The sequence below is a fragment of the Passer domesticus genome, chromosome 6 (assembly GCF_036417665.1).
Source record: "Passer domesticus isolate bPasDom1 chromosome 6, bPasDom1.hap1, whole genome shotgun sequence".
Taxonomy (NCBI): domain Eukaryota; kingdom Metazoa; phylum Chordata; class Aves; order Passeriformes; family Passeridae; genus Passer; species Passer domesticus.
Genome location: NC_087479.1, coordinates 25750989 through 25770194, shown reverse-complemented (window position 1 = coordinate 25770194; position 19206 = coordinate 25750989). Strand labels below are relative to the sequence as shown.

General features: G+C 43.8%; 2 protein-coding genes across 2 annotated transcripts; one reads left to right on the top strand and one right to left on the bottom strand.

Annotated features, from left to right (window-relative positions):
- Positions 1-525: 525 nt before the first annotated feature.
- Positions 526-5317, bottom strand: SPTSSA (serine palmitoyltransferase small subunit A). Its single transcript, XM_064423993.1, has 2 exons — positions 5053-5317; positions 526-1789 (listed from the first exon to the last, which is right to left on the bottom strand). The coding sequence occupies exons 1-2, from the start codon at positions 5153-5155 to the stop codon at positions 1686-1688; spliced, it is 207 nt and encodes a 68-aa protein (XP_064280063.1). The 5' UTR covers positions 5156-5317; the 3' UTR covers positions 526-1685.
- A 4561-nt stretch (positions 5318-9878) lies between these two features.
- On the top strand, positions 9879-16212 carry LOC135302932 (uncharacterized). Its single transcript, XM_064423976.1, has 2 exons — positions 9879-12883; positions 13154-16212. Exons 1-2 carry the CDS (start codon positions 10673-10675, stop codon positions 13229-13231), a joined length of 2289 nt encoding a protein of 762 aa, XP_064280046.1. The 5' UTR covers positions 9879-10672; the 3' UTR covers positions 13232-16212.
- Positions 16213-19206: the final 2994 nt, after the last annotated feature.

The window sequence follows — 19206 nt, the reverse complement described above, 5'->3', positions numbered from 1 at the left end:
GTACATTAACTTATCATTATTTCCATGTATACACTTAAAACACTCACATACAACTCTGGACACATTTAAATAAAACCACAATAAAACACCACAAAAAAAAAACCACCCAAAAAACACAATCCCAGAAACCTACCCATGTTTTGCTGGCCAGTTATTAAGAAGTGAAAGCACTCAATTAGAGGGAAACTCCTACCAACTTCAGGAAAGCTCAGGTTCATCTAAAAAGTTTAAGGCTCACTGTTCCCAAAACAACAGGGTTTTTAATCAAATAGACATGAAATTTTTAAATACAGGGAAAAGCACTCTCTTGAGTACATGAGTTTGAGAAAATGAAATAATCTGAAAGTCAGTATCTCTAGATACTGTACATCTACAATTTCTGATGTCAACAGACGCTGCATAAAAGATGTAACAGTACCAATTAGCAGGCCGTTAAAAATCACAGTTTTTTGGTCAAGTATCACTTTTGGGAAGTTCTGAGAAAAGCAAGCAGCACTCCGAAACACATTAACTTCTCCAAGAAAGTTTTGCATCAAAGCTCTGCTTTTTAACTTTTATTTTTTAAACAACAACAACAACAAAAAAATTCTCCACTTAGGAAAGTTAAGTTGTTACCCTCTTACATTTCAGAATACAAAACTGAAAAAAATCCCTATTAAAAAAAAGACAGGACTTCAGCCAAGTATTCAGCTACTTATTGCTGTAGTTGTAACTCAAGTCCCTTGAAATCCCTATGTTTTGGTTGGTTGTAGCGAAAACATGTTTGGAACACTAGCAGCAATAGAAAACCCCTTGAAAATCTAGACATAGTTACACTGTTGAGTGAAAATCAGCAGAAACCATAGCCACTGGAACATAATAAAGCATCCTGTAAAAGTGAACTGGTAGCTAGAAAAACAGTTGATTTAAAGTGCTATCCGAAAGTCGTATGTGGGCCAATGCCAGTAAAGAAAAGTCCATTTGCCCCCCACCCAGACAGAGTCCAGAACCACAGCACTACTTCAAACATAATGAATGCAGTCTTCACTCTGCTTCAATGCCTCATCTCCCCTCCCTCCTCCCACAGGTAGAATACAGAAATTTGAAATAATTGCTAATTCCAAATTTAGGTGATATGCACAAATATACTGTTGTACAAGGTTTGGACAGCAAACAGTACACCTGAGTTCAGTCATACAAACTAACTTTTGTAAATAGCATTAGATGAATATATCCATGTCTCTAATATGAATCTAAATGTATTTTCTTACAAAATGCATTAATAGAAATATCCAGGCAAATACATACCATACAATAGCAAAAGCTTTAAGCCCCATTTAATAAGATGACTTTCTGATTAAAAATAGAAGGCAATTAAGATTTACTCAAAATTACAATTAAGAAAAGCTTTCACAGTGCAATATTGAAACTGTCACAAAGTTAAGAAAATACTGATATCAAAGTACAATCACAATGTTAAAGTAGACAAAACTACTATACAAGGGCATATCTTGTAAAATTAAAGGGAATGAACACAACATAGGGGACATCTCACATCCCTGCTCTACATATCTCATTTCCTAGTCTTCAGAGTCATAATTGTTTCTTTCAGACATCAGTAGAAATCTTGGTAAAACTTAAGAGGTTCATTCTTCTTTGTAGACCAGATTTCAAAGCCCAGGTACTTCTTGAAAACATGTTCTTCATCACTGCACAATTTCAAAGTAGTGCAATATTGCCATGATGTGCTGAGGCATGAACACATAGCCTGTGTACAGTGCCATTCCAACAATGGAAACTAGCATGGAATCTGAACTACAGTTGAGGAAAAAAGCATTTGAAATAGAAACCACAGAAGACATCACAAACTATAGCATTAAAACTTTAGCGGTTACTATCTTATAACCTTATGTTTCTGAAACAGACACAATCAACTGTATTCAGCAATTATAAGCCACAGAAGAACCTACTGAACACTGAAAACCAGAATGCCAGTAGAAGCAATCAGCTGAACTGCAAAAGCAAAGGATGCCTTGCAAGTTATCCACTGCCTTGTCAGTGACACAGGAGCACAGGTGAAAGCATGGGAAGTGTGATGGAGAACAGAAAACAAGCACTGAGAAAACACACATTTGCACATTCATCTTCTCAGACGTTGAGCAAGTCCTGCAGAAGCCAGCCCCATTCAGCCAAGCAGAAAAAAGTCAACTACCGCAAAAATACAAAAGCAAACAAAACTATGAGCAGCTTTACTGAAAAAACAAACACCATTCTTATTTGTGGACGACCACCTTTTTAAGCAGACAGCCTTAGATGTTTTCTAACCACTTCACTCACAATGCCTCAGAGCATCAGCATAGTTTTGAGTCAAGGTGTGTACTTAAATACACTCATTAGTACTTTACTATAGGAGATTGCACTGCAAAATAAACTTCATGTGAAATTATCAGCTAAAAAATCTGCAATGACCACTTTATTAGCTGAACTCCTAACAGGGAGCTTTTATAAAACTTATATAGAGAACCAAGACAATAGCTTATAAAGTACATGTACAGTTGAACTTTCATCAACCTCTAGGGCTTTTGAAGCTTTAGCTAAACAAATTCTGTCATCACAGGAGACAGGAAAGCCACCCCCTCCCCACTCCCCCCCCAAAAAAAAAAGAAGGGGGGAAATTATGCCTTAGGTTTTACCTTTTATATTTTTTAGATTCTGCACTGCTTTAGTGTGTAGTTCTGAGCTTCATATTAAGGGATGGTAAGCTCTCTTCACAGAGTAGCTAGACAAAACAATTCCTTTTCAAGGACAGCTGATCCAAATTTCAGGCCCAAGAGCATAACAATGTGGACTGAAGCAAGAAAAATAAGAAGGATGTGACTTCACAAACTAAAACTATAATTGGACAATTAACTCCAATATGCTAATGGACCAGAACTTATAAAAGTGAGAGACCTTGCTTTTGAACAGTTGTCCATTTTGTGGGCATTTTGGGTTCATCATGGGTGTAGCCCTGGCTGGGCTCTTGTACTGCCCAAGGTGTAGCCATTGAGGCCTTTTAATAAATATCTACTTTATTCTTTAACTCCGTCTAGCCTCTGTTCTAGGTCAGCCTTGACAAGGCATCAAGATTACTAAAAGATTATGGTTTTAGAAAGCTTAAGATTTCAGAAATTCAAAAGTACACAAAATGAATTTTAAAAAGCCGTTGATTTCATCCAACTACCTGCAGAGATTCAGTAAACTTAGCCCGAAACACTGTAAAACACACTGGAGATTAACAAGCCTGATAAGGCCAGACAGCAGCACTCAGTTTCCACAGGTGAAACCAGAGGAGCTGTGCGTGCTCTGCACTCTCCTGAGATCAGGTCTGCACAGCACAGGCGTAACAAGCGCTCCACGCCCGACTCCCCACGGCACAGCAGAGCTATGAGGTGCGCCTATTAGAGCTGCTTGGTGCAGTTATAGTCCCAGAGGATTATACAGTAAGAGATACTAAAATGAAGGTCAACTCATAAATCCACATTTCCATATCAGTGCTCATTTCTGATACTGGAGCACAGCCACGCACCATTAGTTCCCAAGGCCACTGTGTCCGCATTGCATTCATACAGCACCTGGCACACATGACCCACCTACAGCCAAAGCTTCCAGTTTGAGGACAAAAACCATTTTTGCTCATCTGAGGTCAGAAGTGATGCTTGTGCCACTCTTTACATTTGTATGTTATGTGGCAATTATAATATAAACATTTTATGAAAGTTAAAATGCACACGCTTTCATTTACTTAAATATTTTGCACAAGGTAAAAAGGAAAAAAAAGTACTCATGACTAATATAATTGCAGGGAAAACAAAAATGAGGTTTCCTCAGTGACAGAGTCATGGCATAAAAGGGAGAAGGTACATTAACACGGAATACAACATAAGAACCTCTACCTGAACAATTGTGCACAGTAAATCTACAAAATTTACTACTTCTCTTTTCCAGTAATCTCCATTTCTACTGACTTGACACAGGAAAAAAAAAGACTGATCACACCACTGTAACTTGGGCAACCACTTTTACGTAACAAATGTGAGTTTCTTTACAAAACTAAGCAGAATCTCAGTAAAAGCAGCTTCTTGCTATGGCTTATACCCTTCTCTGTGTCAATGTTTTAATTAATTTCTCTCTCTACCGCTCAGCATTAACTGCAGATGGCTCAGGGTCACTCATATTGAGACAACATTTTAAGTCAGGATCAAAAAATCAGAGAAAAATACTTGAAATGCCAACAGCAATACTTAAGAAAATGCTGTATGAAAGGGCCAGGTAAAGAAGCAAACCTATAAACAGTCGTTATAGAGATGCTTTTACATGAGCATCTATCAAGTTCTTCCACTCTAAAAGAGCCAAGCAAACTTACCAGCTCGAGGATTAAATATCTATGTAATAAAAGCCATGTGACAAAGCAGCATGAAAGCTAGGTTTGCAAGGCTTTGCAGCGTGCACATTTACTTTCCTCTAGGCAAAATACAAAAGAAATCATTAAAAACACTTATCCTTAACAGAAAAGTCGGGATTTCAGTGCAAAAGACAGAACTACCATAACTCCAAAGATAAAAACTTATGCCGGAGGAGAAACGGACAAGGCTGCCAGACGCCCGGACACAACATGCCAAACAGCACAGCGAGGTTTATCTCCAGCCCGGGCAGGATGTTAGTTTGGAAGGGCGAGGAGCTGAGTCCCCGCCAGCAAAGAGAGGTCAAGCCTCAGTCCCAGGCGGAGACTGCCGCTCCTCCGGCCGCCGCGGGCTCCGGCCGCGCTCGGCGCCTCAGGCCGGCTGCCCCCGGCCCGGCCCGGCCCGACTCTCCCCCGCGCCCAGCAAGCCCCGCCGGCGGCAGCACTCTCAGCACGACCACGGCCCGGGCGCTCCCCGAGCACCGCACAGGGCCGGCGGAGCCGCCACACCCGCCCGGCGGCCTCGGGGCTGCCCCGGAGCCGCCGCCGGACACAGCGCGACAGGGAGGGGGACAGCCCCGGCCCCGCACTCGCACCCGCCGCCCCGCCAGGCCCGGCCGGCAGAAGGATACTGAAGACGGTGCGCTCCCAGGGCTCCAGCATGTAGAGCGCGGTGACCAGCAGGTACTGGTAGTACAGCCACGACATCTGCTTCCACGCCGAGCCCAGCGCCATGGCGCTCCCCGGCCCGCCAGCGGCCCCGCGCCGGGCCCAGGCCGAGCGGAGACGGGGGCGGTGCAGCCGGGACCGCCCTCCCCCGGCCCCGCCCTGCGCCCGGGGGCCGCGGCCACCGGCGAGGAGGAGCCGCGGCCTGTGGGGCTGGTTCGGGGCGCTGCCCGCGCTCCCGGAGCGGGGAGGAGCGGCGGGGACGGCGGGGGCGCGCGCCGCTTTCCCGGTTCTCCGCGCTGAACGTCGACATCGGGCCCGATCGGATTAAATTATAGGGCTGGCTCTGAACCTGGTAACCTCCCGGCCCGAGTCACACCGAGGAGATGGTGCTGCAACCTACTTTCTCTCATCCTGTTTAATCTGAATTGACGTTCTGGGAATCACGGAAGAGCCAAAGGCTGTGCTTGGCAGGGCCTAAGGGAGACATGTTAAAAATGATCTGCACGAGTCTTCAACTTCGTTCAGTTGTCAGAGGGTAAAGCTCACCCACAAACGTGGTTCAGATAAATGCGACATTAAGATAGGCCTTCTTTAATTCATGTGAATAGGAAAAACAAAGAGGTGATGAATCAGCTGTTCACTGTGACTGCTCTAACGTTGCACTACCCTAAGACGCTTGGAGCCAGAAACCAGAGATTCCCAGAGGCTGGTTTGGGACTATGTGATTAGGGAAGCCCTTGGCAGTTTATGCTGGCACTGTAGAAGGCACGGGTTGAAAACCCGCTGAAAGGGGATGTGCACAACCACCAGGCACCGTACATGAGCAGAGTGTGTGTTGAAACTTCCAGGCCCTGGGTCCAGGCCAGTAATCCAGACCACACATTCCAAGTGTGCATAGATTAGAAACTGGAATTGACCCACTATACTTACTCTGCTTAGTAAATCAATTTGCAATTATATCGCTGAGCAATGTGATTCTGTCCTTGTAGCTGTCCCACCCCTATCTTCACCTGTGCTGTTTATACAAGGAAAAATAAGGAAGTACAACCATAGGAAAATGCACATTGGAGTTATTTATACAGCTGCAAAATACAACTACACAACCAGGAGATAACCGTGAAAAAGAAAAGCAGCTGGCAAAGAAAACTTAAGTGTGTACTATTTTGTGCAGCAGGAATTTGAAATGGGATTTGATCCATCCTGAAGACATTTAGACACACCTTAGCTCTACAGATTTATTTCAACACCAGGAGAATTAATACCCTGACATAACTGCCTATGGGAGCTGTTGCCACTATCCAAGTCTGCTGTTGCTTGTTGCAGTCTCTGCTGGAGGAGTCCTGTGTTGGTGTTGCTGCTTGAGTAAACAGTGGTAATCATGAAAGGTGCCTTTCTGTATAAACATGTTCAAAGTTCAAGGACAAGTAGGGTATTCAGCACAACTAAAGCATTATTCCCATTCAAAGCTGCAGGAATGGTATCAACATGGAACAAACAGGTCCAGTCTCTGTTCCTGTAATCCCTAACAAAACACTCTGCAATTCAAGTGGTAAGACAAGGAAAATGCAGCAGCAATAAAGGACTTGAGATGAGAGGAAAGGTAGTGCCTAGAGGCATGCCAGCTTCACAGTTTCATACATCTGCCCTAACCCACCAGGTAGGTGGCCCCTTGCACTTTTTTGGTGTGGTGCATACTCATGAGAGTTTTTTTTGCTAGTTAGCCCCTTATGGAAATGGACATTATTCCTCTGTACAGTTTCCCCTCCTTCACCCTGCTTAGGGATTATCATCATGTAATTGTTTTTCCTGGTACCACTTGCATCAACACTTGAGCCCTTGAACTACATTCTTATGTGCTCATGTTTCCACGAGGTCAATGCAAACATCCTTAACCTGAAACTACAGAGAGCCTTTCTGTTGCACCTGGAATGTAAAGAGAAGTAAATCAAGGCCAGCATGCTCCAGAGCACAGACCATATTCCCTATTACTTGTATTCCTTCACACTTCTACCAAGAAACAGTTCTTCACATGTTCAAAACTTCCTGTGTACACCTATTGGCTCATGGCACACAGTAAGAATTTATCCCACTTCACATGACCCCACAGCTGATACTGCAAGTGAGATACTTCACTATTTAGTTTGAATGTAGAAAGTAGCAAAGATGAGATTGAAATCTTGTCTCATGCATACCCCAAGGCTCAGAACCAGTAGAGCTCCATTTTGTTCCTAGATTGCATATGCAGAAGAAGGCACATCATACTGATCAACCATGTGTTGAGCAGCTGCATCAACAGTTCTCTTCTTCATGAGGCAGACGTTAAGTTTCTGCTGATTTGAAAATAGTAATTCCATGTTATTCTTATGTAATCCTGACAGAAGAACCGGCATGTTTATTTCTTCCTAATCTCACGTAACATCATAGAATGAATGTGTGTAGATCAGTAAAATACCACACCAGGGATTATAAAAGGTAATCAAAGAGTTACAAACTTCATTATACTTTAAGGCACAAGAAATGTTATTCAGGTTTCTTCATCCTATTTTCAAATATTTCTGAAAATTTCTTAAACAACATATAACTAGTTATTCCTAGTACCATTATGAGAAAAAAATATAAAGAGGAGATTTTTTTCCACTGATGCCAAAAGATGTCTTTTGCACTGAACCCCATGTAATCCTGGTCTATTTACTTCTAGTCACTAAATTTGAAAAAAATTTTTTTTTTTCTTCAGCAACCATGCCTTGGCTCTCAAATCTTCCCCTTCAAGTTGTGTCTTCTTCCTCGACTTTTTGCCGTGACTTTGCAGCATCTGGGTGCTTAGTTTTGCTAACTTTTGCTCCTTGCACTGCACCACATTTCCTCCCACACCATTTTCTTGTAGTCACTAAATATCCCGATTTTCTGGCTTTTGGGATTTTTGTCAGCCGCACTTCATTTGATCATATCTCCTTTCCAGAGCCTTTGTAAGCCTTTCTTTTCAGGGTCGTGAGATTTCAATGGGAATCAATTGGGCAACCTTTGGACCAAGTCCCAGCACTTGACAGCATCCCGTGCCTTTTGGTGGGTTTGAGCTTGCCGAAGATTTTTTTCTTTTTTTTCCAGTATCCGTGCCATGGCTCTCATATCTTCCCCTGCCAGACGTGTCTTCTTCCTCGACTTTTTGCCGTGACTTTGCAGCATCTGGGTGCTTAGTTTTGCTAACTTTTGCTCCTTGCACTGCACCACATTTCCTCCCACACCATTTTCTTGTAGTCACTAAATATCCCGATTTTCTGGCTTTTGGGATTTTTGTCAGCCGCACTTCATTTGATCATATCTCCTTTCCAGAGCCTTTGTAAGCCTTTCTTTTTAGGGTCGCGAGATTTCAATGGGAATCAATTGGGCAACCTTTGGACCAAGTCCCAGCACTTGACAGCATCCCGTGCCTTTTGGTGGGTTTGAGCTTGCCGAAGATTTTTTTCTTTTTTTTCCAGTATCCGTGCCATGGCTCTCATATCTTCCCCTGCCAGTCGTGTCTTCCTCCTCGACTTTTTGCCCTGCCTTTGCAGCATCTGTGAGCTTAGTTTTGGCATCTTTTGGTCCTTTGCACTGCACATCATAGAATCCTAGCCCATTTTCTAGTAGTCACTAAATTTGAAAAATTTTTTTTTTTTTTTTCTTCAGCAACCATGCCTTGGCTCTCATATCTTCCCCTCCGAGTTGTGTCTTCTTCCTCGACTTTTTGCCGTGACTTTGCAGCATCTGGGTGCTTAGTTTTGCTAACTTTTGCTCCTTGCACTGCACCACATTTCCTCCCACACCATTTTCTTGTAGTCACTAAATATCCCGATTTTCTGGCTTTTGGGATTTTTGTCAGCCGCACTTCATTTGATCATATCTCCTTTCCAGAGCCTTTGTAAGCCTTTCTTTTCAGGGTCGCGAGATTTCGTTTCCCTTCCCAAAATTCCCTTTCGGGAAGGGAAACGAAATCTCGCGATTTCAATGGGAATCAATTGGGCAACCTTTGGACCAAGTCCCAGCACTTGACAGCATCCCGTGCCTTTTGGTGGGTTTGAGCTTGCCGAAGATTTTTTTCTTTTTTTTCCAGTATCCGTGCCATGGCTCTCATATCTTCCCCTGCCAGTCGTGTCTTCCTCCTCGACTTTTTGCCCTGCCTTTGCAGCATCTGTGAGCTTAGTTTTGGCATCTTTTGGTCCTTTGCACTGCACATCATAGAATCCTAGCCCATTTTCTAGTAGTCACTAAATTTGAAAAATTTTTTTTTTTTTTCTTCAGCAACCATGCCTTGGCTCTCATATCTTCCCCTCCGAGTTGTGTCTTCTTCCTCGACTTTTTGCCATGACTTTGCAGCATCTGGGTGCTTAGTTTTGCTAACTTTGGCTCCTTGCACTGCACCACATTTCCTCCCACACCATTTTCTTGTAGTCACTAAATATCCCGATTTTCTGGCTTTTGGGATTTTTGTCAGCCGCACTTCATTTGATCATATCTCCTTTCCAGAGCCTTTGTAAGCCTTTCTTTTCAGGGTCGCGAGATTTCGTTTCCCTTCCCAAAATTCCCTTTCGGGAAGGGAAACGAAATCTCGCGATTTCAATGGGAATCAATTGGGCAACCTTTGGACCAAGTCCCAGCACTTGACAGCATCCCGTGCCTTTTGGTGGGTTTGAGCTTGCCGAAGATTTTTTTCTTTTTTTTCCAGTATCCGTGCCATGGCTCTCATATCTTCCCCTGCCAGTCGTGTCTTCCTCCTCGACTTTTTGCCCTGCCTTTGCAGCATCTGTGAAGGAGTGTAGGGGGATGCCCCCAATGAGAGAGGGACAAACTAGCCTTTGTCCCCCAAAAAAGGAAGAAAGCCCAGAAGTTTCTCCCAACGATCAGGTGAAAAGCCACCTTATAGGACCTCAGAGACTTCACTAAAACCTTGGGGTCACCTAATTGGATGAGAGCCAAAAGATCCCGCCTGGGCCATCAGGTAGAAAAAGAGAAGACAAAAGAACTGCGAGGCTTTTGTGAAGGTGTTTTACCAGGAGCAGACCTCTGTACCTGGATCGGATTTTCTGTTTATTGTTTTTCCTTTTATTAAACAGTTTGGTTTCCAACACTGCAGCAGAAGCCATCCTGCTCATTATTTGCCTCCAAAGGTAATAGCTGAGCTATCCTTTGTGTGTATTAAGTTTTCTTTTAAAGGCTCATAAAACCCTGGCCCGACGAAACAAAACTTAATACGTGGCACCTGGACAGAATTTCTCATATTGAGGAAGATGGTCTAGGAATTTTTGATTACCTCAATCAAAATAGGACAATTTTCCTTGGTATTTGCGTTTTTGGGGAAGCAGGCCTGCACCTGAGTTTTTTGTCGCGTTAAAAAAGAAAACTCAGAAGAAGAGATTTGGGGTTTAGAGGGAATCCCAAATCGAAGCCTCATACCGGTGAAGAAGAGGCTATAATTCAGACGGGACGGGAGCAAACGACACACCCTCAGAGGATACTGTGAATCGGCTAAGCTGAAACTGTTGCACCCAGGACCCGGGAAAAAGTCTATACCAAGAAGGACGACCAGAAGACTCGGTGAGTTTCACCATGGGAAATCGGTTGTCAGTAGCTGAGCAGGAATTTTTTTCGTATTTTAATTATAAGTTAGAAATCCAAGATATTCAGTTTGACAAAAAACAGCTTAAAAAGCTTGTAAAATGGGTCTTAAAAGAATTCCCAAACTCAGACATGTCTCAGAAACTCGATCCAGACTTCTGGGATTCAGTTGGACTGAAATTATATAACACAGAAAAGAACAAGAAGTCCAACTTAAAGCTGCGTCCAATATTCAGGACGGTATTGAAATTTGTAATAATGGAAAATGAAAAGCAAGCAAAGACCAGGGAGAGGGCAGAATGCAAACAGGACAGAGAAGACAGGAGAAAGCGAAGTTCTGAGGGGACCCAAAAACCTTCCTTTATCCCAGCCGAGAAACCCCGGTGGAGAGGCCGGGAGGCAGCCAGGCCAGCTGCCCCCCCGCCTGCCCCACCGACCCCATCCCGAGACAGGGGGGAGCAGACCAGCCCTGGCCAGGCTTGTCTGCAAAACCCGTCTTCCAAAAACCCTACCAGAGCAAAGTCCTCTCTATCTCCTCTCAAAACCTTGCTTTGGCGTTCAAAATCGGTGAATTTTGACAGTAAAACTGGAAAAAGCCGAGCCGATAGAATCCAGTCTGAGAACAATAGAGCACGTGGCAATCGCCATTATAGCCCCGAGCCCAGCTCTGTCCTTCGTGGGCGTGGCTCGCCATCCTCGTCGGACTCCCAGGAGTCCCTGGGTGGCTGCTCCCTGAGCTCCTGTCCATCGGAGCAGGGACGCACCCCTTTTGTAGGCGGTGCCCGGTCGGTGTCCCTGCCCCTGCTCCCCGCCCACAGCCCGGGACAACACACCCCCTCTCTGCCGAGCGTGGGAACCGGAAGTGATGCGCCGGAACTGACCCTGTCCAAAATGGCGGCGCCCATGTCCGATAACTTACCGGAACAAAAAACAAACTATTCCTATGCTCCACAATGTAATTTCAAACAATCTAAGGAAGAGTTTAACACACAGGGAGTCACAGATACCTGGCAGAGGATAAGAAAGGATGCAGTTCAGGAAGGAGAGTGGGAAATTGCATCGAAATTGAAGGTTTTTCCTGTGAAATACACTGCAGGTCCGGGACCCAAGGCTACATGGCAACAAATTAACTTTGCTGAGTTAAAAGAGATTTGCAAATCCTCTCGTCTGTATGGTAGAGATTCTGCCTATTTCAGAAGCCTATTACAGGCCACCTTCACAGCAAACATATTCACTCCACATGATCTAAAACAGCTTTGCACATCCCTGCTATCTCCAACAGAATTTTCTCTGTGGGAACTAGCATGGAAACGTTTGTTAAACGACCTTTTAAGAGGTTATGCAGGAACTCCAGCTACTGCAAATTTGACTATAGATCAGCTCTCAGGTGAAGGAGCTCATACAGATCCTCAAATACAAGCCCGAACTCTTAGTAGACAAGTATTGCAGGATGTCAAAGAAGCAGCAAAAACAGCTTTGTTACAGGTCCCTGATGGCAACAAGCCAGAACTAGATTTCACAGAAATAAAACAGGGCATAGATGAGCCTTATATTAAGTTTTTGGACCGTTTAAAAATGGCATTAGAAAAGCAGATTCCAATAGATCGAGCCAGACAAGAGTTATTAAAACGGCTTGCAATTTCTAATGCAAACCCAACCTGTAAAAAGGCATTACGTACATTACCACAGGATCCTGAGCCCACCCTGACACAGCTAGTAGATGCTTGCAACCGCCTGAGCACCCCTGAGCATGCAGCAGCCATGCAGGCAGAAGTATTGGCCAGTGCCATCACAACAGCTCAAGAAAACACCCTAAAGCAGCAGGAAAAAGCAGTAGAAAAGCAAACACAAACCCTAGCAGAAGCTTTAATAGCATTCAAAGGTGCAATTGAGAACCAACAAATTCCAAGGGACTCGTGCCATTCGTGTGGTCAGAGAGGTCATTTTAAAAGGGGATGTCCTAGGACCCGCAGAAGGCCATTGCCAAGAAACAGTGGATGCAGAGGTTTCTGTCACAATACTAACAGCTTTTACCCAGCACAGGGTTTTTCGTACCATCTGCCGGGAAACGTGCAGTCCAGCACGGGGCAGTGGCGTGCAATGATACAAAAACCACTGCACCAGAGGCCAGAGACCACCACAGGCCACCAAGTTCAGAACTGCAACACATCCTTGCAGGACTTCCGACCACAATGTCCCCAGGTACCAGACTGGAGCTGTCTACAGCCCAGCCAGTGATGCTAACCAATGCTGTTGCTTACACAGTGTCTACAGAACAGCTGGGACCTGAACCACAACCACGTCAGTTCTTAATAGTGGGAGTGAGCAGATCCCATGCAGAAGGTTTTTATGTCATTCCAACTGTGCTGTCTGTCACCTGTTCACAGGAAATTACAGTCTTAGCTTTGTGTCTAGACCCTCCATGTTTTTTACCCAAAGGGTTAACCATAGCGCAAGCTTTCCTCCTACCAGAGTCACAGAACAACACAGCTGTCATCGCTTGGACCAGGCACATCAGCCGCGGGCGGCCTCAGCTCACCTGTGTCCTGAAGCACCTCGGGCAAGCCATCACCCTCACTGGCCTGATAGATACCGGAGCAGACGTCACTCTGATATCGAGATCGAAATGGCCACAGGACTGGACCGTCGTGCCTACGCTGGATCAGCTGGCAGGTATTGGTGGTCACTGTGAGAGCTTTCGAAGCTCGCACGCAGTCACATTTGAGGGGCCTGAAGGTCGTGTTGCCACCACAAGACCATTCATTGTAGGAGCTGATATAGTTCTTTGGGGACGGGACATTTTATCACAATGGCATCTCAGGTTAGAAACTGGATTTTAACAAGATATCTTAGTAGCAGCAAAGGACCAAGCATCAATGCAGGAGACAACAGATCAGGTCATCTCAGCAGTAGAGAAAGCAGGACTCACTGTAGCAAAAGAAAAAATACAGACACTTCCTCCCTGGAAATATTTAGGATACAGGATCACAGAACAAACGGTAACTCCGCAACCACTCCAGCTAAGGACAAATCCAAAAACCTTGAATGAAGTGCAGCAGCTTGTAGGCACTCTGAACTGGCTTCGTCCACTACTAGGCCTTTCAAATCAGGACTTGGCTCCTCTGGCAGATTTGTTAAGAGGAGACACAGCCTTAAACTCACCGCGAGAATTCAACAAAGAAGCTCAAAATGCTTTAGAGAAAGTGATGAGAGCCATCCAGTCACGTCAGGCTCATCGGTATAATCCTAACCTGTCTTTTTTGTTTGCAGTTTTAGGGGAGAGTCCACAACTTCATGGTTTGATATTCCAGTGGGATCTAGAGAAGAAGGACCATCTGATAATCTTAGAGTGGGTTTTCCTATCGCGTCAATTGGGTAAAACTATAACAACTTGCCCTGAAATTATTTCACAATTGATTATCAAGGCTAGATCTCGAATGCTTTCCCTTGCAGGAAGAGATTTTGCAGAAATCTTTCTGCCTGTCACAACCATCTACTTAGAATGGTTAATTCAAAATTCAGAAGTTATGCAATTTGCTTTGGAAAATTTTGCAGGAAAAATTTCAGTCAATTGTCCCAAACATGAGCTATTAAGTTCATCTTTAAAATTAATTCATAAGCCTTTAAGAAGTAATATACCCCTTGAGGCAATCACATTTTTTACAGACGGTTCTGGGAAGTCTAAAAAATCTGTGATTGCTTGGCAAAATTCAGAGACAAAAAAATGGGAATCAGATATTGAGGAAGTAGATGGTTCTGCACAGATTACAGAGTTGGCAGCAGTTGTACGGGTCTTTTCAAAATTCACATTTCCTTTTAATTTAGTAACAGATTCAATTTACGTTGCAGGTGTGGTAGAAAGAGCAGAAGGATCTCTGCTAAAAGAAGTTGCTAATGATCAGTTATATAGTTTGCTCAAACAGTTAATCTTACTTCTTTCCATTCGACAAGAACCTTACTTTGTAATGCACATTCGCTCACATTCTTCTCTTCCAGGTTTCTTAGCAGAGGGAAATGCCATGGCTGATTTGTTAGCCATGCCAATCCAGCACACACTTCCTAATGTTATTGAACAAGCAAGAATGAGCCATGCTTTCTATCACCAAAATGCACCTGCTTTAGTAAGAATGTTTAACATCTCTCAGAATCAGGCAAAAGCAATTGTTCAGTCATGTCCAGATTGCCAGAAATTAGCTATACCAGCAATAGCAACAGGAGTTAACCCTCGAGGCTTAAATAGCCTGCAGATATGGCAAACGGACATCACTCAATATCAGTCATTTGCAAGGTTCAAACATATACATGTATCAATAGATACCTTCTCAGGAGCAATTTTTGCTTCTGCACATCAAGGAGAAAAAAGTAGAGATGTGATTAAACATTTCTTACAAGCATTTGCATCCCTAGGTATTCCTCAAGAAGTCAAAACTGACAACGGACCAGCCTACATTTCTAATAAATTGCAAGAGTTTTTCAAAACTTGGGGTATCAAACATACCACAGGTATTCCACATTCTTCCACAGGCCAGTCTATTGTAGAAAGAGCACACAGGTCATTGAAAATGATACTAGAAAGACAGAAAGGGGGGACAGAAGTGCTTTCTACAATAGAGAGGCTGAATAAAGTTGTATATGTTTTTAACTTCTTAAACAATTCCTTTATGGAGCAGGTACCACCAATTTTCAGGCATTTCAGCAATACCAGTCAGGCAAAGCTCAAGGAAAGACCACCAGTCTTCATCAAGGATCCAGAGACAGGACAGATTTCAGGACCCCATCCTCTTGTAACATGGGGCCGGGGGTTTGCATGCATTTCTACAAACACAGGTCTTCGATGGATCCCTGCAAAGAATGTCAAGCCACAAGTGCAACCGATCCGAGAGCAGCAGACGACACCAGAAAAAGAATGCACAAACAACTGAGCCACGGATAGAAGCAAAGACTGTTTTCTAAGTTTGCATTAGTTAAAATTGTTTACAAGAAAGTTTTGCACTGAAAAAGTTTTGTAGTTATTGTTGTGATAAAAAAGTTGTTAAACCTACCTCTATGTAAAAGTCACACATATAACCAGAAATTTGAAGCCTACCGGGAAAAACACTTCACCAAAGTTAAGATAGAGAATTGGCAAAAAAAAAAAAAATTATTGGCATTCTAATCTATACTCCTTTCTCCTCTTTCTTTCTAAATGTATAGTAAAGGGTGAGATGAAGGAGTGTAGGGGGATGCCCCCAATGAGAGAGGGACAAACTAGCCTTTGTCCCCCAAAAAAGGAAGAAAGCCCAGAAGTTTCTCCCAACGATCAGGTGAAAAGCCACCTTATAGGACCTCAGAGACTTCACTAAAACCTTGGGGTCACCTAATTGGATGAGAGCCAAAAGATCCCGCCTGGGCCATCAGGTAGAAAAAGAGAAGACAAAAAAACTGCGAGGCTTTTGTGAAGGTGTTTTACCAGGAGCAGACCTCTGTACCTGGATCGGATTTTCTGTTTATTGTTTTTCCTTTTATTAAACAGTTTGGTTTCCAACACTGCAGCAGAAGCCATCCTGCTCATTATTTGCCTCCAAAGGTAATAGCTGAGCTATCCTTTGTGTGTATTAAGTTTTCTTTTAAAGGCTCATAAAACCCTGGCCCGACGAAACAAAACTTAATACATCTGTGAGCTTAGTTTTGGCATCTTTTGGTCCTTTGCACTGCACATCATAGAATCCTAGCCCATTTTCTAGTAGTCACTAAATTTGAAAAAAATTTTTTTTTTTTCCTTCAGCAACCATGCCTTGGCTCTCATATCTTCCCCTCCGAGTTGTGTCTTCTTCCTCGACTTTTTGCCGTGACTTTGCAGCATCTGGGTGCTTAGTTTTGCTAACTTTTGCTCCTTGCACTGCACCACATTTCCTCCCACACCATTTTCTTGTAGTCACTAAATATCCCGATTTTCTGGCTTTTGGGATTTTTGTCAGCCGCACTTCATTTGATCATATCTCCTTTCCAGAGCCTTTGTAAGCCTTTCTTTTCAGGGTCGCGAGATTTCGTTTCCCTTCCCAAAATTCCCTTTCGGGAAGGGAAACGAAATCTCGCGATTTCAATGGGAATCAATTGGGCAACCTTTGGACCAAGTCCCAGCACTTGACAGCATCCCGTGCCTTTTGGTGGGTTTGAGCTTGCCGAAGATTTTTTTCTTTTTTTTCCAGTATCCGTGCCATGGCTCTCATATCTTCCCCTGCCAGTCGTGTCTTCCTCCTCGACTTTTTGCCCTGCCTTTGCAGCATCTGTGAGCTTAGTTTTGGCATCTTTTGGTCCTTTGCACTGCACATCATAGAATCCTAGCCCATTTTCTAGTAGTCACTAAATTTGAAAAATTTTTTTTTTTTTTTCTTCAGCAACCATGCCTTGGCTCTCATATCTTCCCCTCCGAGTTGTGTCTTCTTCCTCGACTTTTTGCCGTGACTTTGCAGCATCTGGGTGCTTAGTTTTGCTAACTTTTGCTCCTTGCACTGCACCACATTTCCTCCCACACCATTTTCTTGTAGTCACTAAATATCCCGATTTTCTGGCTTTTGGGATTTTTGTCAGCCGCACTTCATTTGATCATATCTCCTTTCCAGAGCCTTTGTAAGCCTTTCTTTTCAGGGTCGCGAGATTTCGTTTCCCTTCCCGAAATTCCCTTTCGGGAAGGGAAACGAAATCTCGCGATTTCAATGGGAATCAATTGGGCAACCTTTGGACCAAGTCCCAGCACTTGACAGCATCCCGTGCCTTTTGGTGGGTTTGAGCTTGCCGAAGATTTTTTTCTTTTTTTTCCAGTATCCGTGCCATGGCTCTCATATCTTCCCCTGCCAGTCGTGTCTTCCTCCTCGACTTTTTGCCCTGCCTTTGCAGCATCTGTGAGCTTAGTTTTGGCATCTTTTGGTCCTTTGCACTGCACATCATAGAATCCTAGCCCATTTTCTAGTAGTCACTAAATTTGAAAAATTTTTTTTTTTTTTTCTTCAGCAACCATGCCTTGGCTCTCATATCTTCCCCTCCGAGTTGTGTCTTCTTCCTCGACTTTTTGCCGTGACTTTGCAGCATCTGGGTGCTTAGTTTTGCTAACTTTTGCTCCTTGCACTGCACCACATTTCCTCCCACACCATTTTCTTGTAGTCACTAAATATCCCGATTTTCTGGCTTTTGGGATTTTTGTCAGCCGCACTTCATTTGATCATATCTCCTTTCCAGAGCCTTTGTAAGCCTTTCTTTTCAGGGTCGCGAGATTTCGTTTCCCTTCCCGAAATTCCCTTTCGGGAAGGGAAACGAAATCTCGCGATTTCAATGGGAATCAATTGGGCAACCTTTGGACCAAGTCCCAGCACTTGACAGCATCCCGTGCCTTTTGGTGGGTTTGAGCTTGCCGAAGATTTTTTTCTTTTTTTTCCAGTATCCGTGCCATGGCTCTCATATCTTCCCCTGCCAGTCGTGTCTTCCTCCTCGACTTTTTGCCCTGCCTTTGCAGCATCTGTGAGCTTAGTTTTGGCATCTTTTGGTCCTTTGCACTGCACATCATAGAATCCTAGCCCATTTTCTAGTAGTCACTAAATTTGAAAAATTTTTTTTTTTTTTCTTCAGCAACCATGCCTTGGCTCTCATATCTTCCCCTCCGAGTTGTGTCTTCTTCCTCGACTTTTTGCCGTGACTTTGCAGCATCTGGGTGCTTAGTTTTGCTAACTTTGGCTCCTTGCACTGCACCACATTTCCTCCCACACCATTTTCTTGTAGTCACTAAATATCCCGATTTTCTGGCTTTTGGGATTTTTGTCAGCCGCACTTCATTTGATCATATCTCCTTTCCAGAGCCTTTGTAAGCCTTTCTTTTCAGGGTCGCGAGATTTCGTTTCCCTTCCCAAAATTCCCTTTCGGGAAGGGAAACGAAATCTCGCGATTTCAATGGGAATCAATTGGGCAACCTTTGGACCAAGTCCCAGCACTTGACAGCATCCCGTGCCTTTTGGTGGGTTTGAGCTTGCCGAAGATTTTTTTCTTTTTTTTCCAGTATCCGTGCCATGGCTCTCATATCTTCCCCTGCCAGTCGTGTCTTCCTCCTCGACTTTTTGCCCTGCCTTTGCAGCATCTGTGAGCTTAGATTTGGCATCTTTTGGTCCTTTGCACTGCACATCATAGAATCCTAGCCCATTTTCTAGTAGTCACTAAATTTGAAAAAAATTTTTTTTTTTTCCTTCAGCAACCATGCCTTGGCTCTCATATCTTCCCCTCCGAGTTGTGTCTTCTTCCTCGACTTTTTGCCGTGACTTTGCAGCATCTGGGTGCTTAGTTTTGCTATATTTTGCTCCTTGCACTGTACCACATTTCCTCCCACACCATTTTCTTGTAGTCACTAAATATCCCGATTTTCTGGCTTTTGGGATTTTTGTCAGCCGCACTTCATTTGATCATATCTCCTTTCCAGAGCCTTTGTAAGCCTTTCTTTTCAGGGTCGCGAGATTTCGTTTCCCTTCCCGAAATTCCCTTTCGGGAAGGGAAACGAAATCTCG

Excerpts from the sequence above, each read along its gene's own strand:
- SPTSSA (XM_064423993.1), bottom strand. The coding sequence starts at position 5,155 with ATGGCGCTGGGCTCGGCGTGGAAGCAGATGTCGTGGCTGTACTACCAG. Across the intron at positions 1,790-5,052 it reads CTGGGAGCGCACCGTCTTCA|ATTCCATGCTAGTTTCCATT; the intron begins GTATCCTTCTGC and ends ACTGTAGTTCAG.
- LOC135302932 (XM_064423976.1), top strand. The coding sequence starts at position 10,673 with ATGGGAAATCGGTTGTCAGTAGCTGAGCAGGAATTTTTTTCGTATTTT. Across the intron at positions 12,884-13,153 it reads TCCGACCACAATGTCCCCAG|AGTCACAGAACAACACAGCT; the intron begins GTACCAGACTGG and ends TCCTCCTACCAG.